This window comes from Monodon monoceros, unplaced genomic scaffold (genome assembly GCF_005190385.1).
Source record: "Monodon monoceros isolate NGI ecotype Baffin Bay Population unplaced genomic scaffold, NGI_Narwhal_1 Super_Scaffold_18, whole genome shotgun sequence".
Taxonomy (NCBI): domain Eukaryota; kingdom Metazoa; phylum Chordata; class Mammalia; order Artiodactyla; family Monodontidae; genus Monodon; species Monodon monoceros.
Window position 1 is genome coordinate 139,700,097 of NW_021703774.1, and position 21,366 is coordinate 139,721,462.

Below are 21,366 nucleotides of genomic sequence, written 5' to 3' on the forward strand. Positions count from 1 at the left end.
GGAATAAGAGCAAAGAGATAAATCTCATGTCACTTATCAAAGCAAACTGAAGCAGGAGAAGTAAATAGTGGCTTGAAAGGCAGAAAAGTAATTTAAAAAATTAATAAATGATGAGACTATTAACAGCACACAAAAAGGGTTTGCTTCTTTCCTTTCCTTTAATATGATTTTTACCTGAAACACTGTGTCCCTTTAGGAAAGGGAAGAAAAGTTAATAAAGGAACCTATCACTCAAACTTAATTTTTAGTATGGCAAATAAACGCTTTAATGAAAGCGCTGAAATCCCCAGGTTTGCACATTAAATTTTCATTCATCGTAGAGAATGGAAATTATTGATTCAGCCGTGGCATCATGCATTTTGAATCCTACAGTGCCTCGGAAGCCCACGTTGCTGCTGGGTGCAAATGTGTTGGCAGCATTTTGATTCAGGGTGAGCACAGGGTGGGTGAGGGAGCGGGGAAAGGGATATAGAGATGGGAAGGAGGCTGACCGGTTCTTCACAGAAAGAAAATAATCAATGTTCCTTGTTTCTAAGATCCACTGAGACAAAGCACTTCTTCTGATGGCATCATGGGCCAGGGGGGTTGCATTCTGAGATCAGAAAAGCCGGATCCACTCAGCCTTTTGGGAATCTTCAATGGCTTCATGGAATACTTTATTTTAAAAAAGCAGAATGGATGGCTAAGAATTTGACCCTAAGCTCTTGGGGAGGTTTGGGTTTTAAGAAAACTGTAGAGGAAAGAAAAGCATCTTTCTCAGTTTAAGATTAGGGAAGAGCATCAAGGGAAGAGCAAATGTCTGACATTCTAATGCTGAACTGGATAACACAAAAAAAAATCAATCAAACCCACAAATACACCTCTCAACCTGGTGTGGCCTCATCAAAGAATCAGGTGACAAGAGCATCCCATCTCAAAACATTGAAAATAGGTATGTTTTTCCTTTGAAAGAAATTAATGCTCCTGTCTCTCAGAGGACTACCCCATAATTAAACAACTCTCGATTATTTCTCTTTTAGAGAACTCACAGGGACTGATTCTAAGCTGAGACTGAGGCAACCTGTGTCAAGCTCATTTTGGGGTCTTTGTGAAACCCAGACTGTATGAGATCAGGAAAGCGATCATCTTTAGAAAATAAGCTAAACTAAATTGCAAAAGTAGAGTGGCTTAAAAGAAAGGAAAGAAGGAAGCAAGGAAGGAAGGAAGGAGGGAAAGGAGGAGGGAGGGAGTGGAGGAAGAAAGAAAGAAAAAGAAAGAGAGAAAGAAAGAAAGGGAAAGAAAGAAAGGAAGGAAGGAAGAAAGAAAGAAGAAAGATATAAAAGAAAAGAGAGAGAAAGAGAAAGAAAGATAACCACATAATATATTCCAAAAAGAGAAGGCTTCTGTTTTGTTTTGGTTTTGTTTTGATTACCTCCCAGCTAAGATTTTCTTACACCAGTAGCCTCCTGTCAGTCTGGATGTTGGAAAAGTAGCTCTGTTGAACCATAAAGTTCTGGTTTTGTGTTTTCAAATGCTGAGAGCTGGTGCCATCTATAGATTTCCATTCTGGGAGAGGTTTCTCTTTTGTCCTACTTTGCGTCAGATCTGCTGTCGTGAGGATAAGAGCGCCCAGGACACACCTCCCCATGGTTTAATAGGCTATGAAGGATGGGACTCATTAATCGGCTGGCAGCTGCCCCCGAACAGGATGCTGCCTGGAGGTGGGGGAAGAAGGGAGAGGGAGGCTGAGGAAGAGGCAGGCTCCATCCAGGAGACCACCACTGGCTGTCAGGGGCCAGGGGCCGAAAGCAAACAGCACCACCTCCTCAAGGATCCTCACAAGGTGAAGTCTGAACGGAGAGAGTGACTATCCAGCCACAGAAATGTCCATTTGGAGGAGCAGGCTCTGGGGGACTGTTTTTCTTTTCTGACTTGAAACAACCCCTCCTGAGATATTATCTACCAGTCTGATTATTTTTGGATTGCTAGAATGTTTACTTTTTCATTCCTCCCCAGATGTTATAGTACCTGACCCTATTACACCAGTGCATTTCTTTTAAACTGATTTTTCCTTTTCAAGTCTTGTTTAGGAGGGTCCTCTTCACCTTTAGGTAAAACCAAGATGCTTGGCCTCACATGTGAGCCCCCTGCCTACCTCCTATCCTCATCTTTTCATCATCTCCCTGCTCAACCTTAGGCCATAGTGTGTTCTATATGTTGTTCCCCACTCACAATGTTTATATACATTTTCACAGCTTTGCATGTGTTGTTCCCTCTGCCTGGAACAGCTTCTTCCCTTGGCTCTGCTCTGACCATCTTTGCAGGCTTGAGCTCACAGGCATTCTTTTTTTTTTTCCTGCGGTACACGGGCCTCTCACTGTTGTGGCCTCTCCCGTTGCGGAGCACAGGCTCCGGACACACAGGCTCAGCGGCCACGGCTCACGGGCCCAGCCGCTCCGTGGCATGTGGGATTTTCCTGGACCGGGGCACGAACCCGTGTCCCCTGCATCGGCAGGCGGACTCTCAACCACTGCGCCACCAGGGAAGCCCACACAGGCATTCTTGATGGGGTTAGTCATCCCTGGCATCTTACCTGCTCTCTGGAATGGAGGTCCCACAGCTTGTGGTCCCCTCCCTCTACTCAACCCTCACCTCTTTCTTCTGTAATGATCTGTGTCCCTCACTTAGTACAGTGGATGGTAAGTGTCCTTTGAATAATAAATAAAGAACGCCACTGCCAGCTCCCTCATAGCCTGAATTTATTAGATCAAAGGAATGAAATTTAACCAGTGCCTCCCAAATAAGGAGCTAACATGTAACCTCTTACCTTTATGGTTTTGGTCTGGAGTCTGAGTCCATTTAAAGTGTTGATGGCTTTCTCTGCATCCTTTGGATCAATATAGTTAACGAATCCATACCCTAAACTCTGTCCTGTGGAAACATTTTTTAAAAAAGAGAGAGAGAGAGCTCATTATCTTTATTAAGGTAACACTTCCCATTGCAGTGCGTCAAAACCCTCTAGTACATGGTTCCTTTTATACCAGGGTTTGCTCCCAGGTTGAGAAGTTTCTAGTTCTTCCATCTCTCACTCTGGTCAGCCTTTAAACTCACAGGAGCTGCCCCAGCTGGGAATAGGTAAGTGCCCATGCACGTCCACACCATATACACACAAGTGTCCACTTAATTGGGAAGAGGCAGGGCAGGGTAGTGGAAAAGAGCAGGTGTGGTTTGTTAGAAGAGTTCTGAACTGGAGTCCTGGGGCTTTTCCTATCAGCTGTGTGACTCTGAAGAGAATTCACTTAATCTCCTGTTTTCCCCAGAGGTTTCTTCTCTGCAGATAACAGCACTTGCCACAGACAGGTTTGAGAGGGTTAACGAGATATTGAGCATGCAATGCCTACCTAGAACATAGTAGCTGCTCAACAAAAGACAGCTCTGCTATGCTCAGTCCTGTAAAATCGGGACAAGTGCTGGATGCAGTAGCTGTGTCTGCTGCCTCAATCATGCTATCCATGCCTACACTCAGAGGACTGTAGCAAGATCTGAGCAGCAAAGACTGGAGACATTTACAGTGAAGGCATGGCCAGAATTTAAAGCAGTTGCAACAAATCATTCATTGCCCTCATCATTCCCCCAGCCTAAGAACAATAAAAAATGGGGGGGCTTCTACTGGAAAGAACTGGGGAGCTCCTAACACTTTGCAGAGTGCAAATACACTCTGCAAAGAGGATTTAGCTACTTTAGGTGAAGATGGCATCAACTTGTCTGAAAAGAGAGGTAGCAAGTGACAGGGCTCCCCCACTAAGTGAAATAAAAATAATGTGCTTGCGATCGTGCCACTGATTATAAATAGTCCATCAGCTCTGCCATGTGTCATCAGCCAAAAATATCATTAGGAAACTTTACATTTTCTGACATACTCTTTAAGAAATACAGAGCTTGGGGTGGCTGCAAAGCCAGCTTGAACTTCCCAGGCAATGCTATTGATTTGTGGGCGGCAGCAGAGCCGAAGGGGAGGAAAATGACAGGACGTCACATGTCAGGAAAGACTGATTACATAAAGCTCTCTTTGGAGTACACTCAGACCAGGGCTGGGAGACAATACAGCAAAAAGTCTGCCATGTCCTGGTGACAGGAGCCCACTTCAGCAGCCAAAAAATCTTTCCAACAGCTTCTGTTTTGCTGGTAAATGTCTGTGTTTGTGTTGGTCGTAGGAGGGAACCTGGGAAAACAAGTTGGGTTCTGGATCAGAAGATGGATGACTTTATTATCCTTTATAGGGTGGAAGTAAAGAGAATCATGAGGAAACTCAGTTGCGTTTTTGTCCCCAAAATGGAAAACCCCAAATGACAATACATTAGGATATTCCTTCTGTTTTGGAATAACAGGGTTAGAACAGGAAAGACAGGCGCAAACTTCGCTAGATATGCCCTTCACCAGCCAGAATTAGTAACTGAAGAAGGGGGAGAAAATGTTGAGCACGCTGTAGCTACCAGGGCCCTTCTCTTTCTATTTCACTGGGTTATGTGTGGTGTGTGAGAGGTGTGTGTGTATGAGTGGCGAGTGCATGTGTGCACACACACGTGTGCACACACACACAGGAGAGTAACAGTTAGAGAAAGAGGTGTGTGTGAATACAAGACCCTGCTACATGTTCTCAGAAAATTTTTTGCAAATCCAAAAATACATGAGACTAATTCATTGGTTTAAAAATATCATTCAACCTAAATTCAGCTTCACCTCATCAAGCCTAGCTAAATTCGCCTAATTAAATCTATTTTCATCATGCAAATTTATCAGTCCTTATTTACCTTGTATATAAGAGAAGCCTTAAAAATTGCTGTAAAAGTCTTACAGTTATTTCTTTTAAACAGTCATGCACCAAATTGAGGGGCTTTAGAGGGCACTTTTAAAGTAATAATCTCAATGACAAACCTTATGTATGAGTTCTAGGAAACAGGTCAGAGTCAATCTATCCAACTAAATTTAATTTGTATAAAATTAAAATGAAATATGAAAAATATAGACAAAACACTCACCACTTAACTGCACTTAACCACTTAACAATGACTCATTGTACTGATGGAATATATGTGGAAGAATTTATCATGCCTACCAGTGGTGCATGTTCCCTGATATACTATCTTTCTTTCCAGTTATTCATATATTTACGGAAATCTTAAATATATATAGTGGCTACGATTTTTATATTCTATATTTTATCTTTATTTTAGGACATTGCTTCAGGAGGAAGGAAAACACACTCAGCTTCTAGGAAGGTTCTGAAGGTCAAGTGAAGGAAAGACTCCTGCCCAGCAAGATACGCCACATCTACCCACCTGCCTGTGTAGTCCCAAACCCACCATCACCTTAGTGCCTGACTGCAATCAGCACAACCGTGTTATGCTCACCTGCTCTACATTTAGAGAGAGACTGCATTTAATGTCAAGAATGAGGGTGCTTTGGGGAAAACTAAAAAGTAGATGAACACCGTTTCAGAAAGAAAAGGGACAAAAGATCAGAGGATTTCCTTGATATCAAATAATGAACTGCAAACTCTAAAACAGGACACTGCACTGAACAGGAGGAGGAGAGAGGTGGAAAGGCTTGCCTGTGAATTGAAAGATACGAGATAAACTGGCAGCACAATAAAACTACCTGTGCTTAGCCTGGTTCATGAACGGGCTTCTTTACGTGCTTCTTTGCCATCATGGAAGGAATACAGCTAAGTCTCATAAAAAATACTCAGTGGAGCTAAGCATATTCTTTTAAAACACTCTTGAGAGGATTAGATCCCTAGGTAGAAAATATAAAAACCCAAGCCTCATTTCTTTCAGAAACTGTTTTAGTAGTGAGGGAGAGTAAAATGAGGAAGAATTTTATGTTTTAATTTTGGTGGCCATATACTGGTGATGGGTTTTAGATTTGCATTTCTGTATTTAAATTGTACACAGAACATAGAAAAATACAAATGAAACCTATTCACAAAGAATACCAACACTATTTCTACGAGGACCAAGAGAGCCACCATGCTGGGAAGGCCCAGGGGACCCAGTCTGGAGCCTAGAACTAAGTGTGTCTATATGCATCCCAGAAATAGATAAGGTTTTTTTTTTTTTCTTTCTTCTTCTCAAATAGCTTCATTCTCTCCCTTTATCAGCAGCAGCAAGATTTGACCACACAGGTATGGCAACAGTAATTTCAGAACAGAAAATTAAAACAAACTTTATTTTGCTCCCAGTTTATGAGCTTATTTTGATAGCAAGCCAAGCATACAAATTAAATCATTGAAGTTATGTTTACTGAATCACCAATAAAGAAAAAACAAAATCATTAAAGACAAGATACAATGTTATAAAATGAAGACTACCTCCAATATTCAGAAACTATAGTGAGTGCCTGCTCCTTGATGCCCAGGTGACCTACAACCCTTACTTGTGACCAGTCCTTAGCAGTCCTGACCAGCAGGCTTGGGTAAGAGGCCCAGTGACCATGAATGGGCAAGAAAGGCATTCTTGGCAGTTTGGGATAGAAACTTAAAATTAGAATGTAGTTTCCAAGGGAAAACTGTTATACACAATGGCTACATTTTTAAGGCGCTTCAGTGTATTTTGGATTAAACAGATTCTTGTTTTTAACAAGCTTTTCTTAAATCTGCACCTGAATATTTCTATTTTTTAAACTGCGCACATATGCACATACACACACAAAGACACGACGTGTCCTCGTACTATAATGTGGCAATATTTCTCTTCTGTTATAATAATTTCTATACCTAACTTCTCCCCTTAGAAAGCAAACACTTCTCCCTACAAGAACTAGTTTATAAAGACTGCATACTTGAACATGGTAGGTACTCAACAAATATTTGATAAGGGAACAGATGGATACATACACTTGTACTAATTCTCCATTGCTGTAAGCACATGACCAGGATGTGTTTATGTTTGGAGGGAGAAGAGGATGAGAGGGGCACCTGGGGAATTCATTTCGTATTTGTGAAAAAGGGAGAACAGGACAACAAGCTGACATCAGGGACTGGAAAACACAAACAAAAAATGTCCTGGTGGGTTCCCCTCCAGCACAGATCAGGTGAAAAATAAAAACCATCCTGGCTCACGTTTCCAAAGAAATCCTGAGTTTCCAAAGTGCCTTTCCACCCATTATGTCACATTTGAGTCTCCCAACAACCCCGTGGGAGAGAGAGTCATCATTTATAGATGTGGAAACTGAAGTTCTGAGAGAAGAGCGATTTGCTCTACTATCCCTGAATAGCTGAAACTGAGTCTAGATCAGGGGTTGGCAAACTGTTTTATGTTTAGGGTGAGACAGTAAATAGTTTAGGATTGGTGGGTCCTCCAGTCTGTCATGATGACACTGCCATTGTAGCGTGAAGGCAGCCATGTACAATCTGTAAACTAATGAGCATGGCTGAGCACCAATAAAACTTTATTTAGAAAAAAAGAGGCAATGGGCTCAATTTGGCCTTCGGGCCATAGTTTGCTCACCCCTTGGTATAGATCTTTTGACTCCAAATCTAGTCCCCTTTGCCATATCCACAGTTACTCCACTGGAACTAAAGTGTTGTTGACAACTATACTGAGGCCCTGAAATATCTCTGAAGTTGTTTTGAACCACCTGAGAAAAAAGTAAATTACCTTCAATAGTTTGTGTTAAGCACTTTTATTGTATTCAAATGCTAGGAAATGTCACCATCATAGCTGATTATAACCCCTCATTTCCCAGTCATTCTGGAGAGAAGTTGTTTTCCCTTGCCTTTGGGGTCCTGTGGGTTATGACAGCAGGACCCTAAATATGACATCCTTATGGCTGATGGCGGCAGCAGAGAAGCTGTCCCCTCACAGGGCTGACCGGGAGGAGCCTCAGCATTTCTGCTCTGCCAACCTGCACACATTGCTCTTTCTTTCTTCAAAAACCATCATTCTCCAGAAACCGAACAGCTACTCCCCTCATCTGCAAAGCCCCCAAGGGGGCAGCCAGATGGGTACCTGCTGTTGATGAAACCTTCTGAGTTGAGTAAGGAATTTTTGTGGATGTTGGAACCCTTAGCTCAGGCTGAAATTCTGTTCTCAAAGCACATGATAAAATCCCCAGTCACCTCAAGATCACCTGCAGGGCAGTAATCCACATGCTGGGTTAACCTCAGCCACCTTCAAATCCTAGGACTCCCTCCCTGCCAGTCCTGAGATGACATTCCCTGTTGTCCACTGCCTTGAAATCTACTTCAACACACCCTAAAGAGGGTCAGAGAGCTCTGAGGCTGTTACTGCATGTACTCATGTATGTGTGGCCCAAAACTGTACTTGATGTATATCCTTGGTTAATTCATTTAAGCTTCACCAGCCTGTTCCCTTATCTGGAAAAAACAGGGATAATCCCTTATCTTCACAATCAAAGGATCACCGTGAGGACTAACTATATTAACATGAGGATGAACAGAAGCTACAATTTATTCGGTGCCTACTTTGTGCCAGGCACTCTGCTAAGTGGCTTACTAAAATTACCTAATTTAATCCTGTGGAAATGGGTACCATTAGGCCCATTGTAAAGATAAGGAAAGTGAGGCTAAGAAATGTTAAATAACCTGCCCCAAGTCAACCAGGAAGTAGGCCTCCAGGCTAGGATTTGAATGAACTCAGGTCTGTGGGACTTCCCAGCTCATGCCTTTTCTCCACAGGGTTTGGTCTCTCTGCAAAGGCACAGCAATGTCTGGCATCAGGCAAGAACTCAAGGGGATGCACACCCCTTGTGTTGGGAACTCTTCCCCTTCTTCACAGTGACTGGGATGCTTTGAGATTCTAGAGCATCCATGGCTCTGTTCCTTCCCAGCCCACCTCTGTGGGTGTTTACACTTGCTGGACAGTCTGAGTCTTGGATTTTCTCCTGCAAACTCAAGTGTTAGTAGAGCCAACTAATCAGAGGATTTATTTTCTTTTGGTAGTTCACACAATTCCCTCAAATTAAGTATGGTTTAAAGTCTTGCTACTCTAAGTGTGATGCCTGTACCAGCATCACTGGCATCCCTGGGGACTTGTAAGAAATGCAGCTTCAGCTTATTGCTCTGTGACAGAGGCTAAGTTGAACGAACCTCTCCACACCCTGATTTCTGAGAAAACTACGCATCTAACTCATAGTCACAGGGAAGGGAAGCTCTGACAGGAAAGCTCTCAGGATTTCTTAATATACGCTATTTCTTTTCATCCGCAGATTTTGCATTCTTACTTTGCCTCTTTTTGCTAGAGTAATCTCATCTGTAAAATGGACTTAATATTACTTTTTTCATGGTGTTGTTAGGAGTACTGAAAGTGATAATGCATGTAGAGTGCCTGGTATATAACAGAGGCTCAATAGATGCTGGTTTCTTTTCTTTCGTCTCCCATGCCCCAGTGGATACTGCCTTACACCGTTGCCTCTGAGGATGCTATCTTCTGAATGAGGCCCAACCTCCTCAAAGGTAGAGAATGTTTCTGATGCTTTTCTTGCACATTGGAGTACATAGCATGCAATAGGCATACTAATTCCACAAATAACTGACACCTACGACATGCTAGATACTATGAGTGTGCCTCCAATAACCAAGAAATTGTTCCTGCCTTCAGGTGACTTGTCTCACTCCCTAACCCCCCAATCAGAATATCAATTCACTGATGGCGGAAACCAAGTATTTTTTGTTCTCTGCTATGTTCCCAGAGGATGGTGGTAAGAGGTATGGAACCAGATCCCATGAGACACATCTGAAAGACCTGTGGGCTTTAACCTTGAAGGAGAGAAGATTCTAGGGGTGCTCAATACTTGAAAGGCTGCATGGGAAGTCAGGGGTAGGCTTGCTATGTGGTGCCCCAAGGGAGAGAATGAGAATCAGGCAATAGAAGAAAGTGAGGGAGTAGATTTTTGCCTTGACAAGAGGAAGAACTTTCCACTAATGATTTTATAAGGATACAGGCTGCCTTGTGAGGTGGTAAGGGCCCCCTGACTAGAACTATGCAAACAGATCTACATTTTATCAGGAGATGTTGCAGCAGTTAACAAGATCAATTCATAAGATACCTTCTAATGCTAAGATACAAAGGTTCTAAATTATATTTATTTGAGACCCCATGCTCACAGTTTATCCTGGTTTCTAACTGAGAAAATAAAAATAATAGAGAATATTTATTAAGCACCTACTGTGGGCTAAGCACTTTACATATATTATGATTTAAATCTTTACAACCTCTGAAGCAGGCATTTCCATCCCTGTTTTACAGAAGGGGAAACTGAGGCTTCAAAAGGAGAAATAACACACCCAGGGTTATTTGGCTAGAGAATAGTAGCCAGACCCATCTGACTTCAGAGCCTGTGCACTTTCTGCTGTGCCCTGGTTTCTTGAATATGTGCTGATTTGTGTGTTAAACACCTGCCCTGACACAGCACGGTGTGCCTGAGACTTTGAGAGAGACTGGGTTTTCTAGTACTATCTCCAAGTCTTCATTCTTTCCATTTAATTTCAATATATACCCCAAAGTATCCCATTCCCATCTTCCACATTGGTTGTGTCTGTCAAACTTGATCTGGTAGGTCATAGAATGACAGTCTTGGAAAGGACTTAACTATCAATCATCTTTGAGTCTCTTCTACAGATTTGGCAACTGAGGACCAAGGAAGAAGCAAGCAGTTCATGGTCTAGTAAGAAAATCAGAACTGTGAATCAACAACTATAGTAGAGTGTGGCTAAGTGTTGTGACAGTGAGGAGGAGAGGGGGCTTTCTGGAGGATATAACTGAGTTGAGACTAATTTGAAAAGACTGATAGGAGGTAGCCAGGCCATAGACAGAGAAGGGCGTTCCAGGAGGAGGGGACAGCTTAAGCATCTATCCCTTGAGGAGAGAAGACTGCTATTCAGTTTATAGCTATTACTTCCAGGAGGCCAGTGCAGCTGATGTCCACCTGGACTGTCAATATCGATTCTAAGTTGAGTGCTCAGATGTATACGTGAGATCTCCCCATACCTCTGGCACTGATTTAGGAATCATTTAGACATCTGAAATTTTGAGTGCCTCTGCTCTCTGCCAACAACAAACACTATTAAAAAAAAACAGGACCCAGCCTTTTTATTCTGAATTCCCAAAGTATTTAAAATTACACTGAATCAGTACTTGGTTATTTCCAGAGGCTACATTCTGGCTTCCTAAGCAGATGAAACTTCCCAGTTGAGAGCTCATCATGCGGCATCAAGATGATAACAAGCAAAGCACTTGGTCCATAGTGGGCATTCAGTATAAACTTGTCGAACTAAATGTATTTCTCAGTGAACCCTAAGTTCCTTAGGGCAGGGACATGGGTCTTATTAATCTTGGTACAACCAATGTCTGGCACATAGTAGGCTTTCAGTAAATCTATGTTGAATGAATGAATGTATGAATTCAATAATCAAATTAATAGTAAAAATATAGTTATCATTTTTTGAGTGCTTACTATGTATACTGAGTGCTTTATTTCTTTTTTTCCAGCTTTACTGAGGTATAATTGACAAATAAGCTTGTAAGATCATACACACTACCATATTTAAAACAGATAACCAACAAGGACCCTGTGTATAGCACAGGGAACTCAGCTCAGTATTCTCTAATAACCTAAATGGGAAAAGAATTTGAAAAAGAATGGATACTTGTATGGGAATAACTGAATCACTTTGCTGTACACTCGTAACTGTGAATCAACTATACTCCAATATAAAATAAAAATTAAAAAAATAAAATAAAGTGTACAGTATGATTATACATATATATGTATATAAACACCTTGTGAAACGATTCCTCCCATCTAGTTAATTAACACATATTTATCTTTTTTTTTTTTTTCCAGTGAGAACATTTAAATTCTACCTGACTGCTTAATTTGTATCATCTCATCTGCTCCCTAAAACAATCTTACAAGTTAGGTATGGTCACTGCCATTTACCATTGAGAAGACATGTCCAGAGGCCTCAGATCCCAAGACACAAGTCCCTCTGACTCTAAAGCTCATACAGGCTTTCAACAGAGTTTCTTGATTTCAGAGACGATATCAACCAAACTGTTCAAGTAGATGTAAAACAATACCTCTGTTACTGGGGTGAGGTACATGGAAATTCAGAGTATATATGATGATTTCCAGGAGTCCCGAAAGCAGGAAGGACCAGTTACAAAGCTACACTATTTCATAAAGAAAGCCAACCAATCAGTTCTCAAAGGAGTGTTTTTTAAAAAACTTACTCTTTTGGTTTGTTCTATAAAGTAAGTTGCTCCAAGTGACAGATATTCAAACATACACTTCAATAATAAGCCTCAATAAATGAAAAAACTGAACTAATCTGAACCTTATTTTTCTTCTGCCTGTTCAGGAAAGAAAGACGATTCATAGGATAAAAAGCTAGTATCAAGTACTTAGACTTAGTTAAAAAAAAAACCAAAAGGAAAATGTATTCTAGGTAAAGTACCAGGGAAAATAGAAGCCTCAGTGACAACTAGCTTACCTTCAGCATTTATCACACAAAAAGAAATGTTCAGACTGATGACCCTGGGGCAATAAGAGATTCTTAATAGAAGCAACATTAAATTAAATTATGTTCAGAATACTCTTACAGACAGGAAAGAATAGTCACATATTTAAATATTTTTAACAAGGGTCAAAACAAAAAGAGGAGGAATTTGGCAAACTCCCAGCTAGCCAAAGAAATGAACTAGAATTCTTAACTCTTGGTTGGCTTACTCTCACGTGAAACAGAGTTCTCGATGTCAGACGGACAAGACCTTCCCCCTAGAATGGATGTGAACCAACAGGTGATTCCAGGACTGCAGCTGGTGTCAGAGAAGGGTTTAGCAACAAAGGAAGAAGAGGCAGAAAAAGTTATCAGGTTAATACTAATTATATACACTGTACTCAGCCTTTGGGCAAAATGAGATTGTCTATGGGTGAAACGTCTGTGGGTGAAAGGAACTGCGGTATTTAGGCACAAAGAAAATTACTTCTAAAACTCCCATCAGACACTATTCTTATAAAGGGCAGGTGGAGGCTCCTGATATCATATTGGGATTTAAATTAATTAAGATAAGTTATGTGAGAGGGCTTGGCACAAGGGAGATGTTTCATAAGTACTAACTGAATATAAATCTATTAAAATTGCCTTTATTCGAAGTAAAAGAAAATTCATGGCTCTCAGCGAAGGAGGTGAGATGAATAACTGGTCTGTGCAAAGCTAAGTCAGGATGTCAAATATGAGTTGCAGAAGAATTTTGTCTGAAAACCTTTGCCAGTGTCTTCTCTGAACTAAGGGCATGGGGTTCTCTGGCCTTGGGACTTAACCACTAACGGCTGTGTGGAACTTCCCGTCCCTACCATCAAGGAGTTCAATGATAGTGAAGTACCATCAGGAAGCTCATGACTGTGGTCTGAAAGCTCAGTTTGGCTCCAACAAATGTTGAAAAAGAAAGAAATTCCCCAGATGCATGAAAAAAAGAAAAGAAATAAGAAGCAAAAGTATATTTTCCCTTTTCTTCACCATTCAGCTTACAGTTAAGAAATAAGACAAAATAAAGAAATCAAAACCCAAGAACAAAAGAACTCACACAGAAGTGGGTCTGTGGAGTAAGAATGGAGGAGGGAAGCCATATTCTCTTGTTATTTTTTTTAAAAGCTAAAGGCTTCTGGGGGAATGGCTGCACCAAGCAGGTGTGACCAGCTTCATTACACTGAGTCAAATACCTGGGAGAGGTGAAAATGAAGGAGTGCCTGAGATCTGTGTGAGAATCACCAAATGTAAACACCTTCTAATGGCTCAGCTCTTTCAGGTGATGGAAAATGAAACGTCACCCTGACAGTCAGGAGACCAAACGAACCCATAAATTAAATAATTCCCAGAACATACCCAGTACTCAATAATTTTCAACAAAAATGCCTAGTATGTGATGCGACTTTGCTGGTGCTAGAGGGATGGACCCATATGGCATCATCTTGTGTCCCTTTTGGGAGTCGGTAACAATTTCCTGGGACACCAAGGCCTCCACTTGCCCATCCACATGCAGTAGATGACCCCACCTCTTTCTTAACAAAAGAAATGAGGTCATCAGGTAGTAACTGGCTCAAACTGTCTTCTTTCTTTCTACCCGGAAAACTTATCCCTAATGGAGCTCCATTTCTCCCTCCTGGCTAAGAATGTACAGTCCACAAACTGCTGGAGAAGAAAAGCTTCTTTGGGTAATGTTACATATTATATACCGTTCTTTTTAAGATTTATAACACACATTAGCACAGACTCAGAGAAGTAGTGATAAAAAGAAACTCCTTTATAACTTGGTTTACTTCAGTTTCCCAAACTCATGCAGTCACATAACCTATTTTAAAAAACATATTACCTATTAAATACCCTTGGGAAAGACTTTCAGATGGGATTTCCAAATGAACATTACTCTTTCAAACAGGACTGAATACTGTCTCAAGATATAATTACCCTAAGGTGGGTGGGTGTGGACCCCGATTCTGAGCTATAGTTCCTAAGATACCAGAGGCACCAGCAGAAAACAAGGAGACCAAGCCAGAGAATACCCCTGAGGTCTCTTTTCACTGTGATAGTCCATGATTCTGTTTCTCAGAAGACATCACACAGACTTGCTTCTGGGATAATCTAGACACAGGACAGGAATGCACAGTGGGGAGGGGGTCAGACATCTGTGTATATATTCACATGTTAGTACACATTGCATAAGTCTGGTTCTAGCTCACTATGTATCAGTAGTCAGCATGCGACGAGCTCAAGGTGTTTCACTAGGAGAACCAAAGATCCAGAGGAAAAACAAAACAAAATTGTGTGTGGCTATGTGGACCCCAAGCAGGAACACACACTTATAGGTACGTACATACAGGCATACACATGAACACTATCTATATTTAACTAACTAGGCATACAACCCTGGGAGGCAGTACAGTACTGTAGGTAAAAATAGAGATTTTGAAGTCAAACAAACATGGGTTCAACTTTTCCCTGCCACTTAGAAGCTGTGTGACCTGGGACAAGTTACTTAACCTTTCTGAGTTCTGTTTCCCCACCTGTTAAATAGAGCAAATAATACCTACACCTTGCAGAACTGCTGTGAGAATTATATATGTCAGGTGCTGTTCTGAGTGTTTTACATATACTGATGCTCACAATAATCCTATCAATAGCCCTATCTTACAAATGAGAAAACCGGGGCACAAAGAGAGTAAACATTTTCCTGCTATACAGCTAGTAAGTGGTGAGGTTGGGATGCATACAGAGCAGCTAGCTCTTAATCACTAGGCCCTCCTGCCTCACACAATCCTGGATTATAGTAGGTCCACGATATTCCCCTGGAAGACACAGACACACATACACAAATATATAAACACCCTACACCTCCTCTTCCTCTCTGGCTTTTCAAATCTGCTGGTTTTGTCATTAGTTTATTACACGATGCAGTTCAAGTGGGCAGCATGCAGACACCAGCTTCCCAAACACAAGGATCCTGTGTGGCTGCTCAAGGAACAGAAGAACAAATTCAACCCTGAGAAATGTTAGTTCATTCTGAACGATGACTCACAGCCGCTATTTTCACAAACAGCCTGCTAATTAAACTTTCTTATGAACTCTGCTAACCAATTTTTCCAATGCATGGAGAAAAATCATTCATTATAGACCGGAATCCAAAATCTAATATCAAAGTGCAAGTAGGATCTGTGGCATTGTAATTTGATCAGCTTGAGCATTAATAACAGTTACACACTGATGTCTGAGAGAGGTAATCAGCTTTTGTTGAGATGTACGTAGATAACTGAACAAAACATTTGGAAGGCAGACTAGAAAGCAAAGCTAGCTTATCACAGGAGTTTTAGTATTTACTTTACCCTCAGAAATCCCCTGCTTACAATATCCTATCTTCCAGGTGACCACAGTAATATCCTGAATTGGTATAGCACTTTAATGACTTAATGACACATTAGCAGCTCATCTGATGTCACAACACACGGTAAGGTGGAAAGAGCCAGTGTTATCCCCATCTTATGCACAACAACCTGAGGCACCCAACGGCTTGATCCACTGCAAACCCCAGAGCGAGCGCTAGAACGAGAACTTGGTGGATCTTTCCATTTCTTCATGTTGACACTCATAAAGGTGGCCTGATTTTTAAAACAATCTCAGAAACCATCCTGACATTTTCAAATATTGAACTAAAGGCTTTAATTTATAATCTTCCAGAACCACTAAAACTGCATTAGTAAAGTGCATTATTACTGTAGCTATTTCTGAGGCTTACGGGGATACATCCTACACAGCCACGTTCACAACTCAGGATGAAACAGCAGAATGCAGGGAACCCTCTCTGTGAAGGACTCCTATCCCAATTGGCAGCAGCATGTGGTCAGAGAGACACAGGTACGCAGACAGCTTGGCCACCTGCCAGCTGTGTGACTTCAGGTCAGTCATTTTAAACTCCATGAGCCTTGGTTCCCTCATCTGAAGAATGGGGTCACCACTACCTCTTGGGGGCAAGGTCAGGATTAAATGAGATAACACACATAAAGTGACTGGTTTCTAGTACTTAATAAATCTGAGTTCCCATTCCATCCTCCTGCCTTCTCCTACTTGGTCCTTGGAATTACATACTGAGGACTGAACCAGGACAGAAATCCACTTTCCCACTCCTCTCCCTTTGTCTGTTTGTTGGCCCAGTGGTAGAACACTTACAGAGAAGAGGGAAGGAGTTATGGGATAGAAGGGGTCCCTCACATTTATAGGTTGTTTTAGTTTACAAGTGTCTTTATCTGTCACCTGGTTTGAACTCACAAGTACTATCCAAAGAAGGTAGGGTAAGGATTTATCTTTTTACTGTATATTGAGAAAATGGAGGTCCAGGGGAATACAGTGACTTATGCAAGGCCATGCCTGCATCTATTAAGTGTGTGTGTGTGGAGGAAGGGGGTTGTGGTGTAGGACTTTGACTGACATCTGTCTCACTTCTGGTTAGTCCAATGCACTGCATCTGGTATTTTTGACCAAGAAGTTGGTGTGTGTGTGTGTATGTTTGTGTATGTTGGGGAGTGTAGAGCTCTCGGGTAAGTGCTCATTTCTTTTGTACTTAAAGGGTGGCCTGTCTCATTGGGAAGGCTCCACTGACTGGTGAGGGGCACTGGGAAGAGAAAAGGCAGCTGAGAACTAGTTGCAGTTTCCAGGGTCAGGGCCAGGAAGTGAGAGTGACATTCATTTTTTTCCTCTTTCTTGTCCAGCTCAGGGTCCCGGACAATGGGGAACCTGCCAGGATTCAGTGTAGGAACCCTCACCAGGGAGATGGAAGCAGAGGACTGACGTTCCTGTGTGCCCAACCTTGGGAGTGAGGGGAAGGGGGAAGACTGCGGAGACTCAGAAGCCACCAATACCTCAGTCCAGGGCAGCAGGCAAAGAATCTCGCTTCAGGACGCCTCCTTTGGCACACTGTCTACACCCTATGTTAATGAAAACAGGGACTCCACTCAGGCAGCTTCTCTGTGTGGCTGCTTGCTCTGGCCATAAAAAACAAGTCGATCAATCCAACGTGGATTTAATTTGAAAAAAGGAAAACTCTATGTATGTGATTTCAGGCTTCATATCCTATCCTGTAGTCGAGCTGGCAGTGGGCTCCACGATCAGAGGCTCTAGTGAGTGTGGTGGGAAGGGGAGAAGGGCTGAGATCCTGGTTACCATTTGAGAAGGGGATCAAGGTTGTCACCATCCATATTTCCTTGACATAAAGAAAACACAGACTAGGGGGCCAGGTGGTCTGTTACTTCTCAGACAAGTCACCTAGTGACATATAATTTACAAATTTTCTCTCTGGTCTCCTTTTACCATTCTACACCCATTTCCCTTCTACCTTGTTTTTTTAAAAAATCTATGGCTATTTTAATTTTAGCTCTTTTCCATCTCATAAGCCAATTCAAATCCTTTTTGGATCAAATGGCATATAAATAAATAAGGAGGCAGGACAGGAAACAAGCCAAGAAAATAAAAAAGAGAGGAAGAAAAAGAAAGGAAAATAAGAAGCCAAATGTTTCTTCTTTGGGGTGCACTGGCCTTATCTGTAAAGTAAGTATAGACATTGCCTATATTGGCTACTTTAATAGGGTCAGAGGAGGTACTGAATATAAAAATCTTTGAGAATAAACATGAAAGGCAAATATCAGGGATTATTAAGTATATATTTTATGCTCATACTACCAGTAAAACTATTTAATCTGACTTAAGACGTTTGTGATGAGAAATTCTATTAGCAGCCATAGGAGTTAGGGTAATTACCCTAATTAGCTGTATCCACTTAGTGTAAATGGCGCCTTGTTTCACCAGACATCCAACTACAAAACAAGGGCCAAGCAGAAAACCAACTTATAAATCAGCAAGAAATTGAAGTAGGTGGAAAGAGAGTCACTCAGAGAACATGGCCCTGACCTCAGCAAGAAAAACAATGATTCTCAAATCACAGACACCATGGGAAGTCTGAAAGTTGTCCACCTCCTGTGTTAGGTCAGGTTATTTATTAGCGAAGTAGAAGGAACACACTTTGGAGTCTGACAGACTTGGGTTCAAATCATAGCTCCAGAACTTATTAGCTATGGCCTTGGATAAATTACTTAAACTCTCTGAACTTATTTCATAAACACAAAGGGGGTACTAACTTTACCCCACAGAGTAGTCCTGACTATTCTATTCATTATCCCTTGAAGATATCTCTGAAACTTGGCTCAGCTGTGTACTGGTCTGTGTACACAGACTACAATGTACTCTCTACCAAGTTCAAGGCTTGCTCCTATTTGACACCTGCTCTGAGAACCCCAGCCCACAGTGATCTTTTTATCCTTTGAACACCCATAGCTGATGTTTTCTACTTCTTCATTCAGCAGAGGCAGGTAAGGGAATAGAAAGACCATAGGTTTTGCACTCTCCAGCTAACTGACTCTAAGCCTTGGCTTTCTTATCTGTAAAATGGGGACAATACCATTGACCGTGCATAACTGGTACAAAGCTTCAATGAGATAACATTTACGGCGTGCCTAGCACTTTAGCTGACACACAGTAGGCAAACCTCCAACTTCATTGTTCTGTTATGAATCCTTTTGTGCTATCTTTCCAGTGAAATTAACAGCTAGGGTCAGGAAAGGTGAGTTTGGGCTTTGGTGAAAAACAAAACAACCCCCCCGCCCCCCCACCCCCACACAAAACAGCAAGGTGGCACCACTTTTATGCATCATAAGCGGGCTCCCGGCCCCTCCCGGCCCCTCCCAGACCTGCAGGCTTCTGTAGGGTCCTGTGATTTGTCCTGGCCTCCCCCACTCACTGGCCCTGCTAGCAGCAACATGTGGGCACAAACCATGTCTTACCGTGTTTAGCTTCCTCACAGAACCTGATACAGAATTTAAGAGAAGAGAAGGAAAGTAAATAACATTTATTTGGCCTGAGGGAGCAGACACTAAATAAATATAATTGGCCGATTGAAAATATTTTACAAATGTCAAAGCCTTATACAAATATATGGCCTCCATCTGAATTTTATCTTCTTTCCAAACTAGAAATATCTTCTCCCATCAAAGTTCACTTTGGGGCCGTAGAAAAAACAAAAAGGCAACTTAAAAAGATCTTTAGTTCTAACAAGGAATAAAAGACAGATAACAGAGTTCATCAATTAAGAGCAGTAAGGGAAATGTGGAATGGGGGCAGGGTGGAGGCAGAGTGAAAAAAGAAATCACCACTACCACAGCTCACAGAAGACAAGAAAAAAATGAATTTCCCATTAACACATTTCGGAAAGCACTTTCCTCCTACCCTGAAGCTGACGAATTACATTTTTAGATAATGTGTGGAAATTTCAGTTTGACATTACCTTCCTGCTTAGTTCCTAGTCTCAATCAACCAGGTCATTTTACAGAGAAGGGGGAAGTGAGTGAGTGTGTGTGTGTGTGTGGCGGGTGTGTTTATGTGTTGGGGGAAGGAGGGGTGGTTAGTGAACAAGGAATTGGTCTTATGAACCAAACAGTCAGCTAAAGTGCAGAAATAGAAAATCCTTAAAATACCCAGCCCTGATTCACATCCTAGGTAAAAATCCTCTGAGACATCTCTCTTGGGATGTGAGAATATTTTCCTATGGGTTATCTGAGTTCAGAAGCAGGGCAGAACCCTCTGATTTGGAAGGGAAGATGAAGGGAAAGATAGCCAGGGGACAAAAGGAAACCATACCTGGTCTATAATCCTGTCTATTGCCGTCCTGGGGAAAGAAATGTGTCCAAAGGAAAAGATTGTGCCTGCACAAACTCTAAACCTCACAGCTCCACTCAATTGCCAACCTGTCCTAATTAGAAAGGATGGGAGGTCTCTGATTGCCCTTGATGGGTGTGTAAGAGGCACAATGATTATATGGCTTACTGTCTGCACTTAACGTTCTGACATTCTCTAAGTTCCCCTTAATAAAGCAGACCCCTATTCTCCTGTTCTGTAACTGCATTAGTTTCCCAAATCTTCTCCATACCTAAAAATTTTCCATTCACCTCCAATAATAATCAACCCCCTCCCCAAGTCAACAATTCAAAATTCTTTTATTCTTCTTTGTGGAATACGTACAAAATGACTGCAGGGAGGTGATAAATAAAATAACAGATGCAAATCTGCCTGATTTTCCTCTGAATTCAAGAGGCACATTGTACTGTACCAAGTACATTTTCAAAATCAGCAGCAAAATATGCTGATAAATGCTACTATTTCCTCTACTCTTCCCCTCGTTAATGAATATCCCTCTGATATGCATGTAGAAAAGTTCATTTAGCTAATCAATATCTTGGGATTTTCTTGGATATGCATAATTGAGGCCGGGTTTTAAGTATGCTTAAACTTAAGGCAGCATCCATTTCAATACGGTGCTTGCAAGATAAAGAAAAGGAGAACACAGTGAGGGGTATTTTGTGAAGAGAGAATCTGAAGGTAAAAACCACTCCAAGTCTATGCTTCCTTGTTCAGGTAAGCAGCAACCTGCTTAATTTAAAAACACTGGCATTAGTGAGAGAGTGGCGTGGACATATATACACTACCAAATGTAAAATAGATAGCTAGTGGGAAGCAGCTGCATAGCACAGGGACATCAGCTCGGTGCTTTGTGATCACCTAGAGGGGTGGGATAGGGAGGGTGGGAGGGAGGCTCAAGAGGGAGGAGATATGGGGATATATGTATACGTATTGCTGATTCACTTTGTTATACAGCAGAAACTAACACACCATTATAAAGCAATTATACTCCAATAAAGATGTTAAAAAAAAAGGAAAAAAGGGGAAAAGCACTGGCATTTATTTAATTCAATGCATAGCATGCTATTTTC

General features: G+C 41.6%; 1 protein-coding gene across 9 annotated transcripts in view; it reads right to left on the reverse strand.

Annotated features, from left to right (window-relative positions):
- The window catches only part of ELAVL4 (ELAV like RNA binding protein 4), a 154,735-nt gene that overhangs the window by 24,028 nt on the left and 109,341 nt on the right, over positions 1–21,366 (reverse strand). For all 9 annotated transcript variants that reach the window (XM_029228946.1, XM_029228948.1, XM_029228940.1 and 6 more), the window contains exon 3: positions 2,807–2,910. In XM_029228946.1, the coding sequence (XP_029084779.1) occupies positions 2,807–2,910 (104 nt within the window). The remainder of the gene's footprint in view (positions 1–2,806; positions 2,911–21,366) is intronic.